Genomic DNA, 17,622 nt, shown 5'->3' on the forward strand with positions numbered 1-17,622 from the left:
CAGTCAGCTAAGTGTCCGACTTTGCTCAGGTCATGATCTCACAGCTTGTGAGTTCAAACCCTGCGACAGGCTGTGCTAACAGCTCAGAGCCTGGAGCCTGCTTCAGATTCTGTCTCTGTCTCTCTCTGCCCCTCCCCTACTCACCAGTGTTTCTCTCTAATATAAAGAAACATTTAAAAATTTAAAAAAAGAGAGAGAGAGAGAGAGAGAGAACAGGGGCGCCTGCGTGGTTTAGTCGGTTGAGTGTCCAGCTCTTGATTTTGGCTCAGATCATGATCTTGCGGTTTGTGGGTTCAGGCCCCATATGGGCTCTGTGCTGACACAGATCCTGCTTGTGAGTCTCTCTTCCCCCTCTCGCTCTCTGCCCCTCCCCCTTCCATGTCTGTGTACACGCTCTCCATTTCTCTCAAAAATAAATAAAACTTAATAAAAAAGAGAGAGAACAGAAGAAATCCTTAACTCTGAAAGAAAGCAAAAATGTGAGTCCTCCATACTTCTATGGAAAGAGAGACAGCTATCATCTAAAATGAGCTAAGAAAGGGGCACCTGGGTGGCTCAGTCGGTTAAGCATCTGACTTTGGCTCAGGTCATGATCTCACGGTTTGTGAGTTTGAGCCCCAAGTCGGGCTCTGTGCTGACAGCTCAGAGCCTGAAGCCTGCTTCACATTCTGTGTCTCCCTCTCTCTCTGCCTCTCCCCCAATCACACTCTGTCTCTCTCTCCTTCTAAAATAAATAAACATTAAAAAAAATTTTTTTAAATGAGCTAAGAAAAGTAAATGTCCTAGTAGCGGATGGGTGGCTCAGTCCGTTAAGTGTCTGACTCTTGATTTTGGCTCAGGTCATGATCTCACAGTTCAGGGGACTGAGCCCTGCATTATGCTCTATGCTGACAATGCAGAGCCTGCTTGGGATTCTCTCTCTCTCCCTCTCTCTGCCCCTTCCTCACCTGCACTTGCTCATGCTCTCTCTCTCAATAGAAATATTAAAAAAAAAAAAAAAAAAAAAAAGAAAGAAAATACCTGAGAATAAACCTAACCAAAGATGTAAAAGACCTCTATGCTGGAAACTACAGAAAGTTTATGAAGGAAATTGAAGAAGTACAAAGAAATGGAAAAACATTCCATGCTCATGGATTGGAAGAATAAATATTGTTAAAAAGTCAATACTACCCAAAGAAATCTACATATTCAATGCAATCCCAATCAAAATTGCACCAGCATTCTTCTCATAGCTAGAACAAACAATCCTAAAATTTGTATGGAACCACAAAAGACCCCGCATAGCCAAAGTAATATTGAAGAAGAAAACCAAAACGTGAGGCATCACAATCCCAGATTTTAGCCTCTACTACAAAGCTGTAATCATCAAAACAGTATGGTATTGGCACAAAAACAGACACATAAACCAATGGAATATAGACCCCAGAATTGGACCCACAAAAGTATGGCCAACTAATCTTTGACAAAGCAGGAAAGAGTATCCAGTGGAGAAAAAGACAGTCTCTTTAACAAATGGTGCTGGGAGAACTGGACAGCAACATGCAGAGGGATGAAATTAGACCACTTTCTTACACCATTCACAAAAATAAACTCAAAATGGATAAAGGACCTGAATGTGAGACAGGAAACTATCAAAACCCTAGAGGAGAAAGCAGGAAAAAACCTCTTTGACCTCAGCCACAGCAATTTCTTATTTGACACACCTCCAAAGGCAAGGGAATTAAAAGCAAAAATGAACTATTGGGACCTCATCAAGATCAAAAGCTTCTGCACTGCAAAGGAAAACAATCAACAAAACTAAAAGGCAACTGTCAGAATGGGAAAAGATATTTGCAAATGACATATCAGATAAAGGGCTAGTATCCAAAATCTATAAAGAACTCACCAAACTCCACACCCGAAAAACAAATAATCCAGTGAAGAAATGGGCAGAAGACATGAATAGACACTTTTCCAAAGAAGACATCCAGATGGCCAACTGACACATGAAAAAATGCTCAATGTCACTCATCATCAGGGAAATACAAATCAAAACTACAATGAGATACCACCTCACACCAGTCAGAGTGGCTAAAATGAACAAATCAGGAGACCATAGATGTTGGCGAGGATGTGAAGAAACGGGAACCCTCTTACACTGCTGGTGGGAATGCAAACTGGTATAGCTGATCTTGAAAACAGTGTGGAGCTTCCTCAAAAAATTAAAAATAGATCTCACCTATGACCCAGCAATAGCACTGCTAGGAATTTACCCAAGGGATACAGGAATGCTGATGTATAGGGGCACATGTACCCCAATGTTTACAACAGCACTTTCAACAATAGCCAAATTATGGAAAGAGCCTAAATGTCCATCAACTGATAAATGGATAAAGAAGATGTGGTTTTTATATACAATGGAATACTACTTGGCAATGAGTAAGAATGAAATCTGGCCATTTGCAGCAACGTGGATGGAACTGGAGGATATTATGCTAAGTGAAATAAGCCAGGCAGAGAAAGACAGATACCATATGTTTTCACTCATATGTGGATCTTGAGAAACGTTAACAGAAGACCATGGGGGAGGGGGAGGGGAAAAAAAAAAGTTACAGAGAGGGAGGGAGGCAAACCATAAGAAACTCTTAAGGACTGAGAACAAACCAAGGGTAGATGGGGAGTGGGGGAGAGGGAAAAGTGGGTGATGGGCAGGGAGGAGGGCACTTGTTGGGATGAGCACTAGGTATTATATGGAAACCAATTTGACAATAAATTTAAAAAAAAAAAGAGATTTAAAACCAAAAAATTAATTAATTAAATTTAAAAAAAAAAAGAAAAAGAAATGTTCTAATGCTCCCTAAATATAATGTTTACCTTACAGAAATTTTTATATTGTTTCTGAGTTATTAGTACTATTAGCAATTTCTGTTCATTCTGAAAAATTATTTTTATCATTCTCAAAACCTCTGAAAACTAAAGATTTACAACTGTAATGTTTCTCTATCCTGTCCCTGTCACACATAATGTGGTATAAATCTAAATTTGGATTAATTTTTCAAGTGCATCACAAGATACACAAATATGAAATGGGGAAAAAAGGCAAGAATTGGCCCTATCATGAAAAGCTGTAATATTCTTAAGTACATTTTCAACATTATCTTTATGTTATTTAGTAATTCAGTTAAATGGAAAAGTAGTACCATAACTACACAAAACTTTTGTTGCTGAATTTTAACGCTAAGAGAGAGGTTTTGAAGCTGAGTAAATTATACAACTATGATTTAAGAAACTAGCTCTGTACTCTTTAAGAAATTCTACCAAAGAAAAATCCAGAAAACAACCTCACAAGAGTGTTCTTTATCCTTCCAAGAACTTTAAAATCCTAACTTACCACCATTTCTTGAAAAGAATTTTTTCAGGTAGCTTCTAAAGGTATTACCACTTCTACTTCATACTGTCACCTGATCAAGCTCACTAGCATTTCAGATGCTCTCAGTATATACTTACTTCCCAGGCCTTTCAAGTCTCCTCAGTACAGGAATATACTATACCATACTTCTGGACTAAGTTTAAAAAAAAAAGGGGGGGGGGGCATAAAATTCTTCCTTCTGTTATGAAAAAGGCACAAACATATCCTTCCAGTGATTTATTCCTGTGGGCTGTAATTATTAAGAATTACAATGATCTAGTATGGTGTTTTACAGAAGATTTTTCCTAAAGCAGTTTTTAGAAATCATTTGGGAACAGTAAAATACCATTCAAAAGCATTTTATTGCTTCCAGTTCTAGGTAAGATGGAGTAAACACACATCAACTTTTCTCTCCCACCGTACACAATTATAAAATCTGGACAGAATGCATGGTATAGCAATTTGAGATCTTTGAAGAACAAATATCAAAAAGAAGAGCTGGAAAGAACACCAGATTCAAAGTATCACTGAACTCGCAGTGAAGTTGTGATGCTTCTTTTCCCCTCTGGTATCCCCTGGCCTAAACTCAATATAGGATGCAACCCAAAAAATGAGCTCTGTTGGTGCTAAAAGATCCAGGAGAAACTACATAGTTCTGGCTCAAGGAGTGGAAAATGGTACTCCTAAAAGCTCAAAAAGAATGAAAGAAAGCTGCTGGCTTTTTGTCCTCTGCTTTTTCTCCACTTTCACAGCCTATGCCTAAGACAATTCCACAATGGCAGCAAAAGCAGCTGGCAACAGAAAAATTCAAGAGACAAAATTCTCAGGAAGAGAAATTGTCCTCTCCATTTGGTGGTGGATCAAACTCTATTTCTTTTTCTCTCTTTGTCTTCCCACAACTGCAGCACAATTCTAGTAAGTGGTTTCTGGTTGGAAGATCAAAAAGGTGGGCCCCAGGGAACCAGAATGTATCAGAGAGATATTAAAGAGAGCAAAATTCAGAAATGTGACCCCATAAGGTGTTTATGAACTCCTGGGCTCAATCCTAGTCTGTGCATGCCCACATACATTGATCTGATCATAATTAGCATATGACAGACTTTGAGAAATGAACTAACAGATATACCTCCACCCAGGCTGACCACAGATTGGTACACACAGAACAGATTCAAGGAGGAGTACAAAGATTTGAAATCTGAACAAACACTGGAACTGGCAACCTGTATCTAACGAGGTCAGATACCTGCTAAAACAAAAATAACATTCTCCGTGGGATTAAATAAGACCAAAGTCTCAACATAATATTCAAAATGTCCAGAATACAATCCAAAATTACTCGGTATACAAAGAATATGTGAAAATCTCAATTCAAGAAGATGAGTGAACTGGGGGAAGGGAGTAGTGGAAAGTTGTTATTGTTTAATGGACACAGAGTTTCAGCTGTTAAAGATAAAAAATTTCTGCAGATAGAGGCTATAATGATTCACAATAATGTGGATATATTTAATGCCACAGAGCTACACACTTAAAGGGCCCCTTTATAGTGTAAGCTATACACTTAAGCTGGCTCAATCGGTAGATCTCAGGGTCATGAATTCGAGCCACATGCTGGGGGCAAAAATATAAATAAAATAAATAATTTTTTTTTTTTTAATTTTTTTTTTTCAACGTTTTTTTTTTTTTTTTTTTTTTTAAATTTTTTATTTTTGGGACAGAGAGAGACAGAGCATGAACGGGGGAGGGGCAGAGAGAGAGGGAGACACAGAATCGGAAACAGGCTCCAGGCTCCGAGCCATCAACCCAGAGCCTGACGCGGGGCTCAAACTCACGGACCGCGAGATTGTGACCTGGCTGAAGTCGGACGCTTAACCGACTGCGCCACCCAGGCGCCCCAATAATTTTTTTAAAAAAGTACACTTAAAGATGGCAAAAAGGTAAATATATTTACCACAATAGAGAAAAGCAGAGTGAACAACAAATAAAAACCTCAAAGAAATCCATGCTTAGACACATAATGAAGCTGCCAAAAACTAAAGATAAGCCAGTGAAAAAAGACACATGACCTACAAAATATTTTAAAAACTGCCACTTTCTCATCAGAAACCACAGACAGAAGGAATGGACACAACATGTTCAAAGTGCTGAAAGAAAGAACTATCAACCCAGAATTCTATATCTAACAAAAATACCCTTCAGGAATGAAGATAAAGACATTTTCAGATGAAAGAAAACAAAAGATAATTTCTAGCCAGCAGATCACTCTAAAAGAATTGCTAAAGGAAGTTCTTTAGACAGAAGGGGGAAAATATAACACCAGAAGAAAAGTTAGAATCAAGAAAAACAGAAATTATAAATATCTGGGTATAATTATAATAGGCCATTCTCCTCCTGAGTTCTTTGAAATATGTTTTGGCAGATGACAGCAAAAATATAACATTGACTAATGGGGTTTCCAATGTATATAAATGTAATATTGACAGGAAAAGCATAAAGGGATAATGGGATCCATAAGATGATAGTTTCTACATTATATATTTCAAATATATTATACAGAGGCACCTGGGTGGCTCAGTTGGTTGGGGTCTGACTCGTGATCTTGTGGTCAAGGGACCAAGCCCTGTAGCAGACTCTGTGCTGAGCATGGAGCCTGCCTGGGATTCTCTCTCTCCCTCTCTCTCAAAATAAATAAACTTAAAAAAATATATTACATAAAGAGACAGACAAAATTAGAATTAAAATAGAACACTAAAAATGTTCAATCTGTAAAAAGGCAGAAAAGAGGAAACGAACAACAACAAAAAACCCAGAGGAAACAACCTAGATGGTAGACCTAAATGTAAACATATCTACCAGTGACTAAATTAATATTAAATGGCCTAAATACACCCATTAAAAGACACACACTCACACACACACAAAAAAAAAAAGAACAAGAAAAGATAACCCAACTATACATCGTCTACAAGAAACTTACTTCAAATATAGGTAGATTAAAAGTAAAAGGATGGAAAAAGATATACCATACAAGCATCAATCAAGAGGAAGCTGCAAGGAATGAAAGGTGGTTCAGTATTAATAAAAAAAACAGGGTGTCTGGCAGGCTCAGTTGGGAAGCATGTTGAACTCAACACTCCCCAATTTCAAAACTTACTACAAAGCTATAGTAATCAAAACAATGTAGTATTGGTATAAGGATAGACATACAGACCAATGGAACTGAATGAGCCCAAAGAAATAATCCTTACATATATAGTCACATAATTTTTGACAAGTGTGCCAAGACCATTCAATGAGGATAGCCATTTAAACCATTTTTAAGTGTACAGTTCAGTGGCATTAATTACATTCACAATGTTGTGCAACCAAAGAAAAGACCCAATGGCTTCAGTGGTGAATTTTACCAAACATTTCAAGAATACCAATCCTGGGATGCCTGGATGGCTCAGTCAGTTAAGTATCCAACTTCTGCTCAGGTCATGATCTCATGGTTCATGAGTTTGAGGCTCACATCGGGCTCTCTGCTGTCAGCAGAGCCTGCTTCGGATCCTCTGTCCCCCTCTCTCCCTGCCCCTCCCCTGCTTGCACTCTCTCCTTCTCTCTAAAAATAAAGATAGATTAAAAAATAATAACAAAAAAAAAATAAAGAACACCAATCCTCTTCAAACTCTTCTAAAAAAATCAAAGAGGAGGGAATACTTCCTAACTCCTTCTATGATGTCAGCATTGCCTGACACCAAAGTCAAACAAAGACACGTGAGGAAAACTAGAAACCAATATCCCTCATGAATACTGACACAAAAAATCCTGGCAGGCCAAATTCAACAGCAAATTAAGAGAATTATAGATCATTATCAAGGGGGATTTATTTCTAGAATGCAAGGATGGTTCAAGATACAAAAACTGATATATATGCCTCATTAACAAAATGAAGGGGGAAAAATCACATGTTCATTTGAATTGGTATATTTGACAAAATTCAACACCTTTTTAGGTCAAAAACAGTCAACAAACTACAAACAGAAGGAAACCAGTAACATAATAACTCAACATAATCAAGGTCACGTATGAAAAACCCACAGTGCACCTCATACTCAATGTGAAAGACTGAAAGCTTTCCTCTTAAGATCAAGAACAAGATGCCTACTTTTGCCACTTCTATTCAAAGGAGTATTAGCAGTTTTGGCCAGAGCAATTAGGTAAGAAAAAGAAATAAAAGGCAACCAGATTAGAAAGGAAGAAGTCAAATTGTTTACAGATGACATGTTCTCAATATGTACCTAAAGATTACACGCACACACAAAAAGTTCCAACTAATAAATTCAACAAAGTAGCAGCACACAACCTCTACTTTTAAAGGGAGATGGCTCAGGTCATGATCTCACAGTTCAAGCCCCACACTGGGTTCCATGCTGACAGTGCAGAGCCTGCTTGGGATTCTCTCTCTCACTCTCTTACCCCTCCCTGGCTCACTCTTTCTGTCTCTCAAAAATAAATAATAAACTTAAAAAAAATTTTTTAAGGGAGAAATATCCACACACTTTTCCTGTAATTTTTCCCAATTTCCAGGCATAGAACTCTAGGTTTATATTTCTGTGTCTTCCACAAGGCCTGTCTCATTGCCCAATAAATATCTGCTGATTGAACAATACATTCTTTACAGGCAATGAACAAATAAAGCCATTCATTCATGCTCTTCCATTTCCTGTGCTAAATATTATACTGAGTCCATTCGAAAGGTTTTTAGTATTTCTGTTAATATCATGAATTGGTTTTTATGCTCAAAGAATTCAACTGTATTCCTGTTTCATTTCCCAGAATCTTCAAATAACACAATAAATCCAAACAGCTTCTACTTCTATTATGTCACTATCAAGATAAAGCCAAGCCTCTCTTTATTAATATTTTTCCTTTAAATATGTTAGTTAACCAGGGCCCCTGGGTGGCTCAGTTGGTTAAGCATCTGACTCTTCACTTATACTTGACTCTTGACTTCGGCTCAGGTCAAGATTTCACTTTGAGTTGTGAGTTTGAGCTTTACATCAGGCTCTGTGCTGACAGTGTGGAGCCTGCTTGGGATTCTCTCTCTACCCCCCTCTCTGCCCCTCCCTTGCTGGCACACGTGCTCTCTCCCAAAATAAATAAATAAACTTAAGAAAAAATGTTAGTTAACCAATGCCCAATCCAACTTACTAGTCCAACTGGTTAGTTAACCAATTCCTAGTCCAATTTTACTCATCTTTTTGTTAACCTCTTAAAGCAACTTTTAATAATTGGCTATAGCAAGTATTTCTTTCCTAGATTCTAGATTTTACTCATTTTGGAAGAACTATTACATTTTTTTAAAACCCAATGTAGGGTGATTCTCAATAAGAACGTTTGAGAATCCCCTGAGGGGCTTTTCAACCCACACAAGTTACAGAAGTCCATCTCCTTGATAATCACTGCCTTAGTGAACTACTTAATAGTGGCAATAACCTAAAAGGAGGCATCTTAGCCCTCAAATGTATTAGAGAGCACAAACATTAAGAGCTAATGGCAACTAAAATTTAAATGTAAATGTAAATTTAGGGGCGCCTGGGTGGCTCAGTCTGTTAGGCATCCAACTTGTGATTTTGGCTCAGGTCGTGATCTCACAGTAGGGCTCTGCACTGACAGCATCAAGCCTGCTTGGGGTTCTCGTTCTCTCTCTCTCTCTCTCCCCCCCACCCCACCTCTCTGCCCCTCTCCTACTTGCACTTACATTCTCTCTCAAAATAAACTTCAAAATAATTTTTAAAAATGTAAGTTTAGATACATGTTCTCAAGTTTCAGTAACCACGTATGCTCTTTCTTCCTACTTAATCATGTTATTCTAATTTAGCATTCAATTAACTTTGAATTAAATTCACTCTAAAGTAAAATTTGGTACCCTAATTTGGCACATATTAATAGATATTAAAATGTACTTAAGCTTCAGTATAGCTTACTATGCCATCTTAAAACAAAATGAAAGACTGATAAAAGTTTTAAATAGGCATCCTGTTATTTCCATGGATTCTGACTTATGCTAAAAGACATAGGAATATTTAACTACTCCAAGGGAGGCAAAATGCTCAGGTTACTGGAGTTGCAAAAAACTATTGTTATTACCTGCTGAACAGCTAGTGTACTGTCCATTTCATCAAAGGATTCATCAGGCCAATTATAGAAATCCTATAAAAAAAAAATTCACGGTTAAAGCACATACAAAGTTACAAAGAGGCAACATTATTTTCATTAACTTTAATTCTTAATAAAGTCATACTGGAGAAGAAAGCTCTCATACTATAAACAACATGATTATCAGTGAGTAAGTCAAAGGAACTTTAAAATGAACACCAAGATTTTATTTAACTGAACTACAAGTTAAAATTTTCAACCATAAATCCCTAAACTTTTCATGGATTACCTGAGGAGATAAATCTATCACTTTTTTGTTTATGGTGGTTAAATATCTCTCAAAAAGTTAAGTTGAAAAAAAATCTCCAAGCACTGATTCAGTTTTTACCTAAAGAGAATAGTTTGTGACGGTGGTGGCAGTGGTGGTGGTGCTAGTAGTAGTTATTGTCCACAAGTACTATTTTAGACAGACATTATAAATTATTATTCCAATTCCAAATGGTGTTTTAAATTTCTAAATCAAAATATGAGCTCTGCTAAAAAGTAGTCAACCAGTCTTCATTAAGGGCAATTGGTACTTTTGTGGATCACCTTATACCAGTTCTGAAATTCTCTATAAATAGTCCAGTTCACAGACATTCCCCTAAGTATTTAAGAATCTTCCCATCTGACTGATTTTTTTCAGCAAAGTCTACCTATGTATCCTTAGCAGGCAGCACAACATATAGTAGTTGCTTGATAAATGTCTCTGGGGTAAAACTGAGGGAAACAGGAGTAGTGAACCAGTGATCTATAACCCTGTATCAATCAACATGGGTAAGTCTCCAAACACTTTAAGCAAAAGCTGGAGCAAATGACAAATTCAGTGTACGATACCACATGAATAAAAATTTAAGAAAGTGCAAAGCATACTTCTGGAGACAATGCATACATAGTAAAAGTATGCAGCAAAGCAATGATAATCACTATCATTTGTTTGGAAGAAGTGAGTAGAAGACAGAAGAGTGTGATAAAGAGGGATTTATCTATATTAGTAACGTCTTAGTTATGAGAGTAGATGATAGGTATACCTTAAGTGTGTGAAACTTTTCACATTTTTTTATAGTTGCCCTATATGAATGAAAATGAACTAACTTATTTTAATATGTCAGGAGGGGCACCTGGGTAGCTCAGTCAATTATGCATTCCACTCTTGATTTGGGGCCAGGTCATGACCCCATGGTTCCTGAAATTGAGCCCTTTGCTGAGCTCTGTGCTCACAGCTCGGAACCTGCTTGGGATTCTCTCTCTTCCTCTGTCTCTCTCTCTGCCCCTCCTCTGCTTGAGTTCACTTGCTCTTTCTCTCATATTAATTAATGTTATTTAATATGCTCTCATGTTATTTAATAGGTAGATCAAGAAATAAAAATAACTTTCTAGAAATTGTTCCACGGTGTTTTTTTCCTAGATAGCATGTAGTTTTTTAAATTCTTTCTATGCAATTTATACTGAAAATGTTTTCCATCAATATGCTTTGACTATTCTTCCCTTTAAAAAAATTAAGGTAGTTTGTAAAATATTTTGTTTTAAAAATATTAAAACACACATATAGGAATATACAGAAAAGATATAAAAGTGTTAGCTGGTAACCAAATGTTTTGTCTCATCATAACTGTCAAACACTGTTAAACACTTACAAAAGGAACCAAAAATTGGCTTAATGAACATTCTCATGCATTTCATGAAATAAACATTTACTGAAAACCAACTATGTGCCTATATCCCAATCTAACCAATTAAAAAAAAAAAAAACTAGGAAAAAAATAAGTAGAAATACACCTCACCTACTCTATTATAGTTCTAAATAAATAACTTAGAATAGATCTATTCCACTGAAGGAAATCAATGTGACAGATAAGAAATAGGAAAGAATGCTGCTTAAGCAGTCTTCTTTTTTTAATCCTTACCTTTTCTGTGATATTTTATTTAACAACCTTGATCTATGACAATGTGGGGAAAAAAGCAAAGGAGAATTCTTATATGTTACTTACTCATAACATAGGAAAGATGTTACAATATTAACTTAAAATATATTCTTTCTAACCTTTCAAAATTAAGAACTGAGTAAATAAAAATGGATGGCGCTTCTCAGAATGTGAGAACACGAGTCCACCTCAATATAAAAATATAAAAGCTGATCACTTAAGAGAAGAATCAGAAACAGTGTTCCTACAGAATATGAGGTAAAAGTTTCTGAGACAAAGAGCATTTATAAAGAAAGTCTGGAAAAAGTAAAAAGCAACCATATATAATATTGGGGTGCTGGGTGGCTCAGTCGGTTAAGCATCTGGCTTCAGCTCAGGTCATGATCTCACAGTTCATGAGTTTGAACCCCAAGTCAGGCTCTGTGCTGACAGCTGACAGCCTGGAGCCCACTGGATTCTGTGTCTCCCTCTCTCCACTCCTCTCCCCCTCCCCTCTTTTATGCGCTCGCTCGCTCTCTCTCTCAAAAATAAACACTAAAAAAATAATTAAAGAAACCATATACAATATGTAAATTCCCAGTGATATGTCCACAAAACTGCCAAAAGTAACTGACAGCTAAATGTGACTCTATAGTAAGACTTTTAAACTAAACTCTCCAAAATTCAGTACTAAAAGCAACGTGATGAATAAACAAGGTCACCAATGAGCCAGAGACTATGTAACCTTGAGCAAATGCAGTCAATTCTCTGGGCTTCAGTTTCCCTGTCTGAAACATGGATCTGGGAAGTGTCTGGATATAAAAGATACTTTGAAAGGACTTCTTTTCCAAAATTCTGTGCAGTATATTAAAATATTTTCTCTGGCATATGGTCAGAGCTCCATGTTTTTTTCCAGTTTGTTTTCCCCACTTATATCACTTTTTCTTTAAAATTACATTTTAACACATCTCTTCTGATTTTAGAGCACCTGTTCAACAGCTGGTGGATTAAGCACATCAAATCTAAATGTCTATGTGAATATTTTCTTAGAATGTGAGGCATCCGCCTTTTGAAAATCCCCCAGAACCAATACCTAAATGAACACAAACTTACCCCAGATACTGCCTACTAAAAGTTGATAAAACTATTACCAGTTTATTCCCAAACTATGCCTCACATGTAATAACAAGGAATGACATCTAACAAGAGCAACCTGATGATGAAACTTGTTGGGCCAGAGAAAAGCTGCAGCAAGAAATGGTCAAAGGCAAACCGCAGGAGGATAATCGCCACCAGGATCCGGCTAGACAAGCTGGCAGGGAGAAGCCGGGCAGGCACGTCACAAGCCAGGTAGGAACCGGAAGCCAGAACAAGGTTGGCTGTTTACACCCTCTCCCGCCGTGGCGGCACCGACCCTCCCAAAACCCCAGGGTCTCCACCTGGCCGGCCGCGCCCCTCGGACGATAGTCAGAATTCAGGGGAGAGACGAGAACAAGTAGTCGCTGCCGACGGGCTCGCACACCGGGGTCCCGGCAGTCACCGCCCGAGGCTCGCACCCAGCCCCTCTGGCCCACCCTCAAGTCAGGGCTCGGCAGGCCTCGCGAGCGGCCGCCGCCTCAGCCAGACCCAAGGGTTGCGGCTCCGGAAGAGCAGGCCGGGCACGGGTGCCCCCTGCCCGCCAGCTTACCGCCCCGGCCCAATCTTCTTTCGGGGGCGGCCAGCTTCCAGGTGCGGCGCGGCTCGCCACCGAGAGTCCCCACGCAGAAAAGGTGCAGAGATGGTACCTGCGCCTTGGTGCCCGGCCTGTTCCGCCTCAGCACTGCCGTCCCCTCCGCCATGACCATAGTGCCAAAGTCTAGGCGGCTGGAGTCGGTACCCGGATGTAAGGGAAGGCTGCCTGCGCCGGGGCGGGCGGGGGGAGTCGGGGGGCGGGACGGGGTGGAGCGGAGCTCTAGGTCCGGGCGCCAGGGAGGGGCGGCAACTGAAGGATCAGCCGTGGCCCGCGCGGAGCAGGGCGGGAGGACGGAAAAGAGTACCGGAAAGGAACAGCTGGCGGAGGGAGGGACACGAGAGAAGGAACAGCCGACGACTCACAAGTCGCGACGTGGAGGAAGGGACAAACATGGCAGCGAGGACGAGGACTGGCTTTGGGAAAGTCCGCAGGCCCCCACCGAAGCCCGCTTCGGAGTGAGCAAGAGCGCAACACATTGCTGCATCTCCCTGGGTTTAGGTTAGTTACACTCAACGGATAGAGCTTGCACAATGGTGACCGTTTCAGTAAACCTTTGTCCTAGCAGATACCCAGAGAAGCATAATTGTGTCCCGAAATCCTCATAGACAAGCAAAGTGGAAAAACAGGCCAGCAGTCGGAAAATTCCACAGACCCCCGCATGAAACCGACCCAATCTGAAATAAGACTAGGGCTTAGATTGTCAAATGGTATTTCCGCCATCCTCTGACTTCAAAGCCAAGGACCTTTTCAATGACAAATTTGTGTAGATAAAAGACTGAGACACTAATTATCTGAAAATGGACATCTGGTACACAAAATTAACTCGTAGTTTTTGCAAGTCAGAAGCAGGAGGAGGAAATGATGTCCCTTGACAGATGGTGGGAGTTGTACATCTTTACAGGATTCTAAATTTCCTTTGTTGCAAGTTTTAAGTGTTCTCTTACGTTATGAAATCATGGCAGTTTTGGCAAACTTTTGTTTCCTGTTTAGAAACGTTAAATCTTTGATCTGGGTTGAGGGGGGCCATAGGATACCAGATAGAAAGCCAGCTCAAAGGGTGAAAACTGCATATGCTAGGGTGATTTTCAAGAGAATAAAACATCAGATATCCCATCAAATACACTTAAAAGTGTATCAGGAATGCTGAGAGGAGAACTATGTCACAGCCTCCAAAAATGGAAGAGTGTAAGAGAGGTTGGTTAAGTTGAGTAGGAGCAAAGCTGAGTAATTAGCAGTGACTTGAACTTGGCTCAAAGGGGCCTGAGAGCAGGAAGTTGGTTTGTCTTTAAGATTCATTCATTTTGAAAGATGCATAGACTGATAACTTTTCCAGAACAAGGAACGTAATTCCATCACTACTTCCTAGGATATCAAAAGATTTATTCATTCAACAAATATTTATTAAGCCCCACGATGTGTTCAGCACTGAGGTACAAGTATGAAAAGGCCCAATCTTTAACCATGAATTGCTTAGAGTGTAGCAGTGGAGAAAGACGTGCAATCACCAGTTCTCTTACTAGATACAGTGAGAATCTTGGACAAGTGGCACCCAAATTGTTGCCTCCCAAATAAAGACATGGGGTGGATCTGGGGAGAGCAGAGTGCTAGGTAGGACTATAAATCTTTAAACAACTCTACCTCACTTACTCCAAGGATTAAAGTTAAAATTTCCCAGATTGTGTGGTTATGTCCCTGAATTGTAAATAACAGTTACCTACAATTGAAGGGGCTCATCGTAATGTTCTCTTAAGTCCAGATTTGTTATATTGTTTCAGCTCATCTGAAAAAAACAGGAGAAAAAGTGAATAAGTAGAATTAAATTCAGGAACAGAATAGGCATTCATCTCTGAAAAATCCAGTAAAGTTGCATTATGATGTCGACTCTGGCCTTGTTTACAGGAAGAACCTTGTTCTTTAGGTTTGAAATGTTTCTAGCTCATAACCTTCACATTTATTTCTTCATCACTCTGCAGATTATGACCTCCAAACAAAACCACATATCTAAACAGTGTTATTTTGGTGGGTGGAGGAAGGGAGGGAAGAAGAAGAAAAGAGAGCATGATCAGTAATAGCAATAACATGTAATACTGGGTTACTTGAATATTTCAGTTAAAGGAGGAATAGTCTTTTGTTTTTTAATTTTTTTTTAACATTTATTTATTTTTGAGAGAGAGACAGTGTGAGCAGGGGAGGGGCAGAGAGAGAGGGAGACACAGAATCTGAAGCAGACTCCAGGCTCTGAGCAGTCTATACAGAGCCTGACTTGGGGCTCGAACTAATGAACCGGGAGATCATGACCTGAGCTGAAGTCAGATGCTTAACCAACTGAACCAACCAGGTGCCCCAGGAACAATCTTTTTAAAGATAAAATGGAAAAGATGGGGCTGGGATTCAGGAAATCGAGATTCTCTTGCCTGTTGACTATAAGACTTTGAACTATCAAATAAGAATCTAGGGTAAGTGGCACCCAAACTGTTTCTTCCCTAAGAGAGACATTTCCTTATTTGTACTGAAAATAGTACACAGCAGTTCTTTCTCTCTACCTCATAGATGATGAAAGCAAGTATAAAAGTAAATATTCATGGAGCACCTGGCTGGCTCAGTTGGTAGAGCATGTGACCCTTGATCTCAAGGTTGTGAGTTCAAACCCCACGTTGGGTGTAGAGATGACTTAAAAATACAATCTTAAAAAAAATAGTAAATATTCCTTGACTTTTATTAAAGTTTTAAAAGAAAATATTTTAGAAATCCAAAGTATCATGAGCAATTTCAAAAATATCTAACCTGTATGAAATTCTCTTGAGCAAATGCTGAGAAACATGAATAAGATGTATAAGCTACTTTCCTCAAAGAGCTTAAAAATGAATGGGGAAAGGTGATATGTAGATTACCACAAAGCAAAATGTCTGAAGTCTGTTGCTTGCTGTCCATTCTTCTTCACACATGTTCTTTGCAAAACATAGTTTGATCTTGCTCAGTATCCATCTCTTCCCATATGACTAGAGAAAGGTAAACCCACCTCTAGCTGACGTTTTGCTAACCTATTGGCCTAAGCCAATGTTTAGTTAAAGGGTAAGCATCTGACTCAATTTTAACCTTAAGAGATATAAAAGGATATCTGATGGAGGACTTTGGGGAAAGGTTTCTTCTTGAGGAGATACCAAAAGAGATGGTTGAGATGGTCCCTTTTTTCTTCCCATGAATATTGCCAAGTTTAGGACTGCACCTACCACGTTGACTTGAAGGAAGCCAGCCTAAGAGCAAAGCTGACACACTGAATGATGCATGAAGTAGTCAAAATGTACCCTAAAGCATGGGTATTAAAGCATGCAGATTTCATTCCAGGCCAAGCAAAGATGAAGCAGCAGAGAAACATGGGGTTATATGTTCATAGTTGAACAAATTAGTGCCTACATATGGTCTTATACATTTTTCTTTCTTTTTTTATGTTTATTTTTGGAAAGAGAGAGACAGAGTGCGAGCAGAGGAAGGGCAGAGAGAGGGATATACAGAATCGGAAGCAGGCTCCAGGCTCTGAGCTGTCGGCACAGAGCCCACTGCAGGGCTTGAACTCACAAACTGTGAGATCATGACCTGAGCCGAAGTTGGATGCTTAACCGACTGAGCCACCCAGGCACCTCTATAAATTTTTCAATGTATTAAAAACAGTTCAAACTTAGACACTTTGACTACAGATGAATAAGATATCAAACTCCTATGGCACTTCACTTTTCTCTCTAGAATTCTAGGATATTTGATCAAATTGGCGATTGTGGTAGCCAGCTGCCAAGATAGCCCCCCAATGATTATTAAATCCCTTATGTACGCTTTTAATAGGTAAACTTTATTTTTATTTTTTCAAGTTTGTTGATTTATTTTGAAAGAGACAGCTCACAAGTGGGGAGGGACAGAGAGAGGGAGAGAATCGCAAGCTGGCTCCACTCTCAGTGTGGAGCCTGATGTGGGGCTCGATCCCACTACCATGAGATCATGACCTGAACAAAATCAAGTCTGTTGTTTAACCAACTGAGCCTCCCAGGCACCCCAAACTTTATTTATTTTGAGACACAGAGCCAGCGCAAGTGGGAGAGGGGGTGAGAGAGGGAGAGAGAGAATCCCAAGCAGGCTCCGCAATGTCAGCCCAGACCCCAATGTGGGGCTCGAACCCGTGAACTGTGAGATCATGACCTGAGCTGAAATTAGGAGTGGGACACTTAACCAACTGAGCCACCCGGGCACCCCTGTACACTTTTTGTTGTTTATTTTTTTAGTAATCTCTATATCCAATGTGTAACTCTTAACTCATGACCCTGAGATCAAGAGTTACATGCTCTCCCAATGGAGCCAGCCAGGTGCCTCCCTGGTATGTACATTTTTGTGTGGATCTCTTTCATACTAAATTGGGCTGGCCTGTATAGTAA

General features: G+C 39.3%; 1 protein-coding gene and 1 non-coding gene across 5 annotated transcripts in view; one reads left to right on the forward strand and one right to left on the reverse strand.

Moving 5' to 3' along the window:
• Positions 1-17,622, reverse strand: part of MOB4 (MOB family member 4, phocein) — a 43,808-nt gene that overhangs the window by 15,335 nt on the left and 10,851 nt on the right. The window contains exons 1-2 of one of the 4 annotated variants that reach the window (XM_058710235.1): positions 13,254-13,404; positions 9,518-9,580 (exon numbers count right to left, since the gene is read on the reverse strand). In XM_058710235.1, the coding sequence (XP_058566218.1) occupies positions 9,518-9,580; positions 13,254-13,313 (123 nt within the window). In that variant the 5' untranslated portion in view covers positions 13,314-13,404. Of the gene's footprint in view, positions 1-9,517; positions 9,581-12,682; positions 12,788-12,908; positions 13,085-13,253; positions 13,405-17,622 lie in introns of those variants that run through there. The other 3 variants (XM_058710250.1, XM_058710245.1, XM_058710259.1) reach the window with 3 other exon arrangements.
• TRNAK-CUU (transfer RNA lysine (anticodon CUU)) lies at positions 15,790-15,862 on the forward strand. The gene has a single exon. It is a non-coding gene; the product is annotated as a tRNA-Lys (tRNA).

The sequence above is a fragment of the Neofelis nebulosa genome, chromosome 2 (genome assembly GCF_028018385.1).
Source record: "Neofelis nebulosa isolate mNeoNeb1 chromosome 2, mNeoNeb1.pri, whole genome shotgun sequence".
Classification (NCBI taxonomy): domain Eukaryota; kingdom Metazoa; phylum Chordata; class Mammalia; order Carnivora; family Felidae; genus Neofelis; species Neofelis nebulosa.